At 33.0% G+C, this 12,833-nt stretch overlaps 1 protein-coding gene across 1 annotated transcript; it reads left to right on the forward strand.

Annotated features, from left to right (window-relative positions):
* Nucleotides 1–230: 230 nt before the first annotated feature.
* LOC123257890 (ankyrin-1-like) lies at nt 231–2,800 on the forward strand (the record flags this gene model as incomplete). Its single annotated transcript, XM_044717859.1, has 1 exon — nt 231–2,800. A coding segment is annotated over one exon (1,935 nt), but the record flags the coding sequence as incomplete, so codon positions are not given.
* Between the last annotated feature and the right edge of the window lie 10,033 nt (nt 2,801–12,833).

Below are 12,833 nucleotides of genomic sequence, written 5' to 3' on the forward strand. Positions count from 1 at the left end.
TTAGTGTAAACGTCTGCAGTGTTAGCTTTAGCTGCTAAATCAGCTGAATTAGCTTTCTTTCCTAGCTCAGTATCGACGTAATTCTTGTCAGTTTTGTCAGCTAGAGCGGCTGTATCAGCTTTTTTTGCCAACTCATCATCTACATTTTTTTTAGTGTAAACTCCTAATAAAGGGGAGTTTACTATCCTAAATATACCGTGTATGTATATTATTTAAGCGATATAGTTAAAGTTCTGCTTGAAGCTGGAGCAAACGTTAATGCAAAAACAGATGATAAGATTACACCTCTACATTTAGCGTCTCAAAATGGCTTTTTAGAGTTAGTAGACATTTTACTAAAAGCAAAATCTAATGTTAATGCTAAGGATTATGAGAATCTTACACCTCTACATTTAGCAGCAGAACGTAATCACTTTGGAGTAGTTAAGTCTCTTCTTCTCGTAAAGGGAATTGATGTTAATGCTAAAGGCCACGATAATTCCACAGCTTTACATATAGGATCTCAGAATGGTCACTTAGAAGTAGTGAAGCTACTAATAGAGAAAAAAGCCAATGTTAATGCTAAAAAAAACGAAGGTTTTACACCTTTGCATCTAGCAATTCAGCAAAGTCATTTCGAGGTGAGTGATTTTTTAATTAAAAATGGAGCAAACATTAACACCGTGGATGATCAGAATTGGACTCCTTTACATAATGCAGCATATAATGGTTTTTCTTTAAAAATAGTAGAGAGCTTAATTGCAAAAGGAGCAAATATAAATGCAAAGATGGATGATGGTAGAAGAGCTCTACATTTGGCAGCAGAACATAATCACTTGGAAATAATGAATTTCTTGATTGAAAATGGAGCAGATATTAATGCTCTAGATAACAGAAGTTGGACTCCTCTACATTGTGCAGCATATGATGGTAGTTTAGAAGTTGCTAAATCTTTGCTTGATAAAGGAGCAGACATTAATGCTAAAACAGTTAAAAGTACTACACCTCTACACTTTGCAGTAGACCATGATCATTTAGAGGTGGTTGAATTGCTCTTAGAAAAGGAAGCAGATATTAATGCTTTAGATCACACAAATTGGACTCCTTTACATTTTGCAGCAGAAAAAGGTTATGATCAGATAGCAACCGTTCTATTGAAACATGGTGCTGATGTAAATGTAAAAGAAAATCAAAATAAAGGCACAGCCCTACATCTTGCAGCTCAATATGGTCATCCTAAGGTAGTTAAAACTCTTATTATAAATGGAGCGGATGTTAATGCAAAAATGGATAAAAATGCTACGCCTTTACACTTAGGGGCACAAATTGGTAATTTAGATATAGTTAGGTCTCTACTTATGAGCGGAGCATACTTTAATGCTAGAGCTGAAGGAGGTAGATATGTTTTACCATTACACTTTGCAGAAAGAAGAGGAAACCCAGAAGTCATAAAATTACTAAAATTGGTTGAGAAGTTATTTAAGGCTATAGAAGATAATAATTATTTAGGAATTGAGAGTTTCATTAGAGATGGAGCAATCATTGATTCGAAAAACGTGGATGGAAGAACGCCATTACATTATGCTGTTAATAATGGGCACATAAAAGTTGTAAATATCTTGCTAGCAAATGGAGCTGATGCTACTAAAGTTACTAACAAAGGTAATACACCATTACACACTGCTGCTTCCAAAGGTCATAAAGAAATTATTGAAGCTTTGTTACAACGTGTAAGCCACAATAAATTGAGTGATTTTATTAATGCTAAAACAATAGTTAAAGGCACTGCATCGTTGCATGTTGCTACTGAAAATAGCTTTTTTGAAGCTGTAAAGTCTTTGTTGAAACATGGTGCAATTTATAACATCAAGAATAAGGAAGGTAAAATACCACTTGATCTTTCTCGAGACCAGAATATTACTAACCTATTGAAATTAGTAGAAGAGCTGTTTGAGAATGCAAAAAATGGTAATGTTGAAATTATCAGTAAGCTGAAAGCAATAAAACCTGATGAGCGCGTAGCTGTAACAAATGCTCGTAATGATCAAGACAAGTCATTAGTCCAGGTTGCAGTAATCAATAAACACTCAAACCTTGCAAGTAGATTATTAGAAATATTAAAAAGTCCAGATCAGAGTTTACAAGATGTCAGCGTAGAAAATCGAGTAAAGAGTTTAAAGTTATAGCTCTCTTAAATGAAACTCTAATGAGGGTGACAAGATCTAGAAAATATACAAAAATTTTGTTACAAAATAGTGAAATTTAGGAGGATTTTAAAAATATGCTAAATAATAATATTAACAAAGAATTAGAAAAAGCAGTCTATGAACGAAACTTAGAAAAAGTTAAAGCTCTTTTGTCTGCAGGTGCTAATGCTAACCTTAGAGTAGAAAGGAATAGAGATACGTTACTTCATACTACTAGTAGTGTAGAAATTACTAAAGAGCTTTTGTTAGGTGGTGCTGAAGTCAATTCAAGAAACATGTATAGTGAAACTCCACTACATTCTGCTATAACACTGGGGAAGGAATTAGAATTAGTTAGAGAACTTCTGAAACATGGTGCTGATGTAAATGCAACAAACCGTAAAGGCAATACTGCACTGAACCATGCTGTAAAAAAAAGTGGTAAAAATCTGGGAGTAGTTAAAGAACTATTAGAATATGGAGCTGATATTAACATAAGAAATCGTGAACGACGGCTTTATGATAATTGTTCCACATCTTTAGATAACGCTGTAAGTGATCTAGCATGCACTAAATTGTTGATTAAATTTACTTTAGTAAGGAACTTCAATAAGGATTACGGAAAAATTATTGACTTATCTCCTTATAAAGGATGCAGTAATTACAGTAAATTATCAAGTTATCTAGATGACTGTGTTTGTGAAATTCTTCAAATGAAAACAGATGAAATAAAAGATAGCCTTCCACTATATGAATTTGTTACAAATAACTTCAACATACATGTACTATATAATAATCAATTATCTGTAAGACTAGCAAAAATTGATTATTCCATACGCTATCCTATATATAATGATATCATATTAGATAAGGTAAAACCTTTTTTAGAAAGAGCAGATTTGTTAAATAAGTTAAGTAAGATACAATTTTATACTAAATTAGATGTGGCAGATCAAGATGCCAAAGAAAAGAAAATTATTCTGGACCATGATTCTACATATAATATAACTGAATATCTATATAATGATAACTTGTTAAACTTTATAGTAGCGTTTGATGATTCCAATAAACGTACTTTTCAATCTTTAAGTCCCTTAAATAATCTCGTAGAGCCTGGTACAAGACTTTATGAAACTTCTATAAGTAATGATACCAAACGTGCAAGATTAGAATAAATACATTTTTTGTCAGTACTAGAGTTTTTTATGAACAACAATTAGTCGTATGGTTCCAGAGAGGTGATACATAAGAGATTGCTATAATGCCAAAACACTAAACTTAGTGCTTTTTTATGTAAGTTGATCATCATTTCTCTTTGTTGTTTTCAAACGGGTTATTATTAGTAGGTGTTACTAAAAATTTAAACAACCAACACATTTCCCACACCCAAAACCAAATGTTGTGAAGGCTTTTCGTCCTGAAATTGCAGGATTAGTAGATATTCTCTCAAAAATATTTTATTAACAAAAGATGCTATTTTAAATTTTGCCATATTAAGTAAACTTTGCTATTCTAATACTGGTGTAAATATATCTCAGAGAGGGTTTATGCATGTACCTAAACAACAAACCAGTTTTTATCAAGAAGATAAACAGTTTTTATCACGTTCTTACACATCAAAAGAGGAGTTTATTAGAGAATATAAAAAGCTCTACCGCAGAAAAGCAAAAGCTGAAGAACTTTATCTCCTGGTTTTAACTGAACTCGAAGAGGCAATATCAGATGGTAATGTCGATAGCTTAAAAAAATTAAGCAATTTTATTGATTACATAAGTGATGCAGAAGATCAAGTAACTTTGAGAGACTATTATGATAATGCTAATAACCCTGTTAAGAGTACTAACTTAGTTATCTTAGCTTGTAAACACAATAAGGTAAAGATTTTAGAATACCTACTTGGCAATAATAGTAAAATTCTCAGTAATTTATCTGTTGGCATCAGAGAAACTACTATATTACCAGATGATGAGGATGAAACATGCCATAATGCGTTTTATTATGCTATACGTTCAGGTAATGTTGAACTTCTTGATACACTCATTAATAAATGGCCAGGCAATTATTTTGCTGTTCATTTCAGGGAATTAGATGAAATTCTTTCACGATCTTATGAGGAATTAAAACTAAAGAACGTATTCTTGTCAGAAGAGATAGAAATTTTTGTTGAAAATAAGTTGATAAACCTCCGTTTTTTCTCTAGTGCTTCTGGACAAGATCAGAATGTGAAGAGTTATCTTAATAACATCAGAGAGCGGATTGAGTTAGTACTTCAAAATATTAGCCTGTTAAAGGCAGAATATTCAAACACAGAAAAAGTAGATGAAAAGTTTTTATTCATAGCAAAGTTTATTGCACAAAATATTCATATATTAAAGCGGCAGTTGAAATCAACCTACAATAGACTACCTTGGGAAGAAATGGAATTTTGTTTGATCAGTTTTGTTTCTTCTCACATAAAACGACAGGAAATGAATCTATTCTATAATGCCACATTGAATAAAAGTAAAATACTAAACCACTTAGAAAATTTTGCAAAGAAACTTAAAGAAGAAAAAGATATTATAGAAGGTGTGGACATTGGTAAATTTGCTGATCTCCCAAAGTTAAAACGTGAGAGGGTTGTTGCAGAGATCGTTAGAAATTATCCTCAATTTGGAGAGTTGTATAGCGATTATCAACAAATTAGGGATATTCATTCTTTAGAGAAAATAAGTGATTATATAAAGTTGGCGTTATCAGCTGATCCTAAACAAAGGGAAGGGCAGTTAATTATTACAAGGGTTTTACAAGTTATTGGTGAATATTTAAAAAACACCCTAGAATCTCCTAAGTTATCTAGCACTACAAGCGAGCTTCTTCTACTATCATTACCAAGGAACACAAGAGAAGTCATTATAGATTTACGTAATTCACTATCACATGCTTACTCGCTCTCTAAGAGAACAGAGATTGAAGAAAATACAGATGTTAGCTTTTTTATTGGTGTTCAAAATGATACTAAAAGAATCGATAATGTAATTACTGATATTCTTTACAATAACAAGATTAAAATAGTCATAATGTTGCTAAAGAAAATTACCAGTAGTGAAAACTTAGACGAGATAAAAGAAGTTGCTGGAATATTTAGTAACGTTGAATTAGATGAAATGATTACAGAGAGTTTTAAAGTGATGGAACATTATAAGCTTGAAAAACTCATAAAAGAATTAAGCAATAATATAACTGAAAAGACGAATTATGAAAAGGAGCTGTTTAATAAAATTGATAACATAATCAATTTTGCAAAAACTAAATCAAAAAATATCAGAACTGATTATGTTACGGCGTTTATATCATTAAAGAGCTTAGATGTTGGTTTGAATGACAATAAGATTGACCATAATGTTATTAGAGGAATAAAATTCTTTGCTAATAAAACACTAGAGAATATTCCTTCCCAAATAGAGTCTCACAATCTTAAAGAAATAGCCGAACTATCAATGAAAATTTCTCATAGTGTTAGGTCAAGAATACAGGATGACAACCTTGATAAAGTAAATAGATTAACTTGTGAGATTTTTTACATTGCTGAACTTGGAACAGGTGACCTTAAATGGATTGAGGAATTAAGAAACAAGTTGAATGAGAAAGGTTCGTTTATTCCTATACATAAACAAAGGAAGGCTTACAACATAACAGAAGAAAAATACAATAACCAGCTTGAACTGAAGTTATCTGAACTGAAAAGTATTTTGAGGAATAACGCATTAAGTGGCAAGTTAACTGAAAAGCTTCCTTCCTACAAGAGGAATAAAGAGTTGCAAGCAGTAGTAGAAATGCTTGTTCTGGATATAATGTCAATTTTAGGTAGATCAGAGAAGCATCTAGAAAACAATCTACTTTTTTTAGATGATAACACTCCTTTATTAACTGGAAAATGTTTGCGTAATCATTTAGCACACGATAATACCTTAGTTGATGTATTGTTATCTGATCCCTCAATAGCAGTTATCTTGAATGCTAAAAAACTTATTTCAGAAAATGTAATAAAAAGTAAGAAGAAAATTGGCAAGTCGGTAAGAGATGATCCTTCCAAGCTGAAAGATAAATACGATCAAAACCTTATCACTATTACTAATCAGGAAAAAATGTTTGCTGCGTTGGAAGAAGGAAATCTTGAAGACTTAAAGAGTTATCTCAAAAAAGGAGCAGACATCAATGCTAGAAGTATTAACTCATGGACTACATTACATTTTGCTGCTAAGGGACCTAGTCTTGAAATTATAAAATTTGTTCTTAATCAAAATTTAGACGTTAATGTTAAAGATATTAATGGTCAAAGCCCACTACATATTGCTGCTGCATATGGAAGGAAAAATATTGTGGAATTTTTTATAGGAAAAACAGGTGTATATGTTGATGATCTAGATAATAGTGGCAAAACATCACTACATATTGCAGCTAAAAATGGTCACAAAGATGCTGTTGAAATTCTACTAAAAAATAATGCTAATACTAATACCAAAGATATAGCTGGTTTTTCACCTTTACACTATGCAATAAAAAACAATCATATTGATGTTGCTAAGATTATGCTGGAAAAAGAAGCGAATGTTGACATCAACGAAACTATGGGTGGCTTTACTTCACTACATATAGCTGCAGAAAGTGGTTATCTAGGGCTAGTTAATTTTTTACTGAAAAATGAGGCAAATGTTAATGCAAGAAACGATAAGGAGGGAATACCATTACATACAGCAGCACTAAATGGCCACCTAGAAGTAGTGAATGCTTTAATTCTCAAAGGAGCCGATGTTAACTCCAGAGTTATAGATGGTTGTACACCATTACACTATGCAATAGAAAACGGTCATGAAAAGATAGCTAATATTTTATTGAAGCATGGAGCTAATGTTAATGTTGTTGACAAAACCTATAATAACACACCTTTGCACTACGCAGCAAAAGATGGACATGAGAAAATTGTTAAGGCTTTACTGACAAATAAGGCAAATGCTAGTATTGCCACTGTGGAAGGTATAACCCCACTACATTTTGCAGTGCAGAGTGGCCACTTGAAGATAGTTGTTGCTCTTCTCGAGCATGGGGTTAACATTCGCGCTAAAGATAAAAATAATGCTACGCCATTACACTATGCAGCAGAGAGTGGTCATAAGGCAGTTGCTGAGCTTTTAATAAAAAATGGAGTAGAAATCAATGATAAAGCCAATAATAATCTAACACCATTACATGTAGCTGCTCTGAAAGGTCACAAAGATATTATTGAACTCCTAATAAGAAATAAAGCTGAAGTTAGAGCTCAAGGCATTAAGGTTAGTACACCATTACATGCAGCTGCGATGAATGGTAGCAAAGATATTATTGATCTTCTAATAAAAAATAAAGCTGAAGTTGATGCTAGAACTAATGATGGCATGACGCCATTGCATGTAGCTGCTCTAAGTGGACATAAAGACGCTATTGCTTTTCTAATCAAAAGTAAAGCTGAAGTCAATACTAGTGCTAATTATGGTCTTACACCTTTACATGCAGCTATTGTGGGAGGTCACAAAGATATTGTGAATCTTTTAATAAAAAATAAAGCTAAAGTTAACACAGAAGGTATTGCAGGTAGTACACCATTACATGTAGCTGTGGAAGGAGGTCATAAGGAAATCGTTGGAATTTTGGTAGCAAATAGAGCCAGTGTTAATGTTAAGAGTAACAACCTAACACCATTGCTTTCTGCTATTAAGCATAATCATAAGGAGATCGTTGAAGTTCTTGTAGAAAATGGAGCTAGTGTTAATGCAGAAGGTGGGGAACCTTTATCATTAGCAGTACTCGCTGGTTATAGGGATATTGTAGAGATTTTGCTAAAAAACAAGGCCCATATTGATATAAAAGGTCCTGAAGATGCTACACTATTACATTTGGCTGCTAAAAGAGGACATAAGGGGATAGTAAATGCTCTGATAGAAAGGGGAGCCAATGTTGATGCTATGACTATTAATAGTATAACACCATTATATCTTGCGGCACAAGAAGGCCATGAAGAAGTTGCTGAAGTTTTGATAGCAAACAAGGCTAATGTTAACTTTGTAAATGTTGAAGGTACTCCACTACATATAGCTGCAGGACACGGCCATGTTAATGTTGTTGAAGTCCTATTAAGTAATGGAGCAAAAGTTAATGTTAAGGATAATAAGAGCAGAACACCTTTAGAATTAGCAGTTGCACATGGTCATTTGCAAGTGGTTAAAATGTTACTGCAGTATAAAAAAGTAGATATGAATGCTAAAGGCAATGATGATTGGACTATACTGCACATTGCTTCACAGGAAAGTAACTTGGAAATGGTAAAATGTCTAGTAGATGAAGGGTCTAATATTAATGCTAAAAATGCCTCTGGATCAAAGCCTATACACATTGCAGCTAGAGAAGGTTATAAAGATACCGTAGAGTTTTTCCTTAGCAAGGGGTTGAGTATTAATGAGCTTGGTACAGCTAACCAGACATTACTACACTATGCTGCAATGAAAGGTCGGTTAGAAGTTGTAAAGTATTTGATAGCACAAGGTGCTGACGTTAATGCTAAAGATACTAATGGCTTAACCCCTATGCATATTGCTGCTAATTTTGGTTATAAAGACGTTATTGAAGTTTTATTAAAAAATGGTGCAGTTTATAACGCTGTTGACAAGCTTTGTAGAAGACCATTAGAAATGACTAACGATAAAGACGTTATCAATCTATTAGCATCAACTGAGAAATTATTTGAGGCTGTAAAACGTAATAGCTCTTCAGAGGTTGAGAATTACATTAAAGCAGGAGCGTTTGTTAATGCCAAAAATGCTGATAGTGTAACACCATTATATTATGCTGCATGGAAGGGCTATGATGGAGTTGTCAATATTCTATTACAAAATAAAGCTAATCCTAATGTGGTTGGTAACAAGGGGTTTACTCCTCTGCATTATGCTGCTAAGTTCTCTCACTTAAAAGTTGTAAAGGCCCTATTATCTAATGGTGCAGTATACAATGCTGTCTCTGACAGTGGGAAAACACCATCAGATTTTACTGTGGATAAAAGTATAACTAGCTTATTTAAACTAGTCAGTGAATCATTTAAAAAGGTTAAAGATGGTAATGCTCAAGTTATTAATGACCTAAATAAGATAAAGGATATTGATACAGTAAAAGCAGTGATGAGTGCTCGTAATAGAGAGAACAAAACGTTAGTAGTTGCTGCAGTACATAGTAACTTTTCAAAAGTCGAGCAGTTGAAGCAGATATCGCAAAGTGACGTATCCGCTCAGATTGATACAGCTTTAGTGCTCTTGAATCAAGGCAATTACCAAAAAGCCTTAAGTATTTTCAGAAGCGCATTTGAAAGAAGAAAAGAAATACTAGGAACAGACAATCCTGGTACTTTAGATATTCAGACATATATAGCCAAAGTGCTATATAAGCAAGGAATTTACCAAGAAGCTTTAAATATGCTTGAAGAGATTTTTCAGAAACAAAAAGAAATGCTGGGTTCAAACGATAAGGATACTTTAAGTACAAGAAGTACAATCGCTTTAGTGCTGCATAGACAGGGGAAAGATGAAGAAGCTTTTAATATTTATCAAGAAGTCTATCAGAGACAAAAGGAAATACTAGGGTCAAATCATTCAGATACCTTAAATACTCAGTTTCACATGGCATTAGTATTAGATAAACAGGGAAAATATGAAGAAGCGTTAAATATCAATAGGGCAGTTTTTGAAAAGAGGAAAGAAACACTAGGTACACATGATCTAGCCACTGTGAGTGCCAAAAATAATATAGCAATGGTACTAGCTAACCAAGGTAAATACGAAGAGTCCTTAAAAATCTATAAAGAGGTTTTTGAAAAGAAGAAAATAATTTTAGGTATTAATCATGCTGATACCTTGAGAACGTTACATAACATTGCTGGGGTACTCTTCAATCAAAATAAATATCATGAAGCCTTGAAAGCTTTTCAAGAGGTTTTAAATATACAGAAAAAAGCTTTACAACAAAATCACCCAGAAGCCTTGAATACTCAATACAACATAGCAAATGTACTTTTTGCTCAAGGGAAATGGATCAGCGCACTTAAAGTCTACAGAGAAAGTTTTGATCAAAGAAAAGCTGTTTTTGGACCAAGTCATCCGAGTGTTTTAGACATTTTAAAAAAGATAGAGATGATTAATTTTAGATTTAAGCTTGAGGGTAGCGAAGCATCAGAGGTTCTCCAGCATCTGCAGAAAGATATCAACATTGCTGCTAGTAAAGGTGATATACGAACTGTTCAGCGTCTGTTAAAAGATGGAGCTGATGCCAACGATAAAGATATTGATGGAAGAACACCGTTGCATTACGCTGTTAGCAATGGACACATAGATATTGTAAACATCTTACTAACAAATGGAGCTAATGTTAGTCAAGTTACTAATAAAGGTAATACACCATTACACACTGCTACTTCCAAATGTTACAAAGAAATTGTTGAGGTTCTGTTACAACATATCAGTCGTGATAAATTAAATGACTTTGTTAATGCTAAAACTACTTCTAGTGGTACTACATCACTTCATGTTGCAGCTAAAGGTGGCTCCTTGGAAGTTGTAAAATCTTTATTAAAACATGGTGCAATTTATAACATTGAGAACAAAGAAGGTAAAATACCTATTGATCTTTCTAAGGACCAAAAAGTTACTAACCTACTGAAATTAATTGAAGAATTGTTTGGAGATGCAAAAAAAGGTAATGTTGAAATTATCAGCAAGCTTAAAGCAGTAAAACCTGATGAGTTTATAGCTGTAACAAATGCTCGTAATAATCAAGGGAATACATTATTGCAAGTTGCTATAGCCAATAAACATAAGAATATTGCAACTAAATTGTTAAAAATGCTGAAGGAGCCAGATCAAAATTTACAAGACGTCAATATAGAAAGTGGAGTTAAAAGTTTGAAACTTTGAATAATACTATTGAAATATTTATATATAACCTAAGTTAATATTATACTTAAATCAGTTACAATATCTGAGTTTCAGCAAGCCATAGAGTCAAATTAAGGAAAGTAGATATAGAAAAAAGTACAAATTTTTGGTACATGGGCTACTTTATACTCCACATCACAGCTACAAGTTTACCATTTTATTCTATTAGACATATTTATTGCGTTAAAGGAGAGTATATGTAAACACCTGGATTTATTACAGAAACTAAAACACTGCAAGATAGTAAAAATATTATGTTTAAACTAGTTTGACTTATATTATATACTGTGGATAATATATCATCTATTTATGATTATATTAATATAAGGAAAATGTTATAATCTGGAGGGTAAGTAGTTATGCTAGGCAATGATAATACAAGCTACAGTTTAATTTCTGCAGTTCGTGAAGGAAGACTAGAAAGAGCAAGGGAGTTAATTAATTCTTTTGGACTATCTTATTCACAAGCATGGTCAGAAGGATATGTTTTACTTCGTGATGCTATTGAGAATAAACATACAGCGGTTACTAAACTACTTTTAACAAACGGTTCTAAAGTTAACAGCAAAAACAAAAGACCTTCTAATACTCCACTTCATTTTGCTGCTATAAATGGTGACATAGAAATTGTTAAGATGCTTCTAGACAGAGGTGCTAACATTGATGCTAAAAATCAGTATGGCAGAACTCCGCTTCACAATGCGATTGAAAATAAGAAAATGGAAATTACCGAACTACTTTTAAATCGTGGAGCTAACATTAACGTCAGAAGCAATGATGGTATAACTCCTCTTCATATTGCAGCTGAGAGAGAGTATTTACAGATTGTTGAGCATCTTTTAAAATATGGAGCTTATGTTAATTGTGTGTGTACTTCAACATGGAAAAAAGGTTATGCACCACTGCACTTTGCTGTTGAAAAAGGTAGTAAAGAAGTTATCACGTTGCTTTTAAGTAGAGGTGCTAATGTTGATGTTAAAGGGGAAGATAGTATAACCCCTCTTCATATTGCTGCTAAGAAAGGATATATGCATATTGCCGAAGATCTTCTAAACCATGGTGCTTGTACTCATTCTTTCACATTGAAGGAAGGATATACGCCACTACATTTTGCTTCTGAACTAGGCAATGAAGAAGCTGTGAAATTATTCTTGAATAAAGGTGCTGATATTAATGCTAGCACAAATAGTAATTTAACGCCACTTCATATTGCTACCAAAACAGGACGTAAAACAGTTGTAAAGCTGCTCTTACAACATGGAGCTAAAGTTGATAATCAGGACAAAGATGGTAAAACCACACTACACCTCGCTGTTGAAAAAGGATATTTAATGATTGTTGAGGATGTTTTAAAGTATTGTCCTGATATTAATCATCAAAGTAACAGAAGCTCTCTTAAAATCGCAGTGCACGGCTATGGAGAAGAGTATAAAAAGATTGTTGAGGCTCTTCTAGAATATGGTCTTATTGTTAATCTCGAAGATGCAAATAATCCTAAGTTATTACATGCTGCTGTTGAAAAAGGATATTTGAAAATTGTTGAAGACCTATTGAAGTATGGTGCTGATGTTAATACGTTACACAATTCAACATCTAAAGAAGGTTTTACACCTTTACATAGTGCAGCCAAAAACAAACAGGAAGAAGTAGCTAAATTATTGATAAGCTATGGAGC

Source organism: Drosophila ananassae (genome assembly GCF_017639315.1).
Source record: "Drosophila ananassae strain 14024-0371.13 chromosome 4 unlocalized genomic scaffold, ASM1763931v2 tig00000073, whole genome shotgun sequence".
Classification (NCBI taxonomy): Eukaryota; Metazoa; Arthropoda; class Insecta; order Diptera; family Drosophilidae; genus Drosophila; species Drosophila ananassae.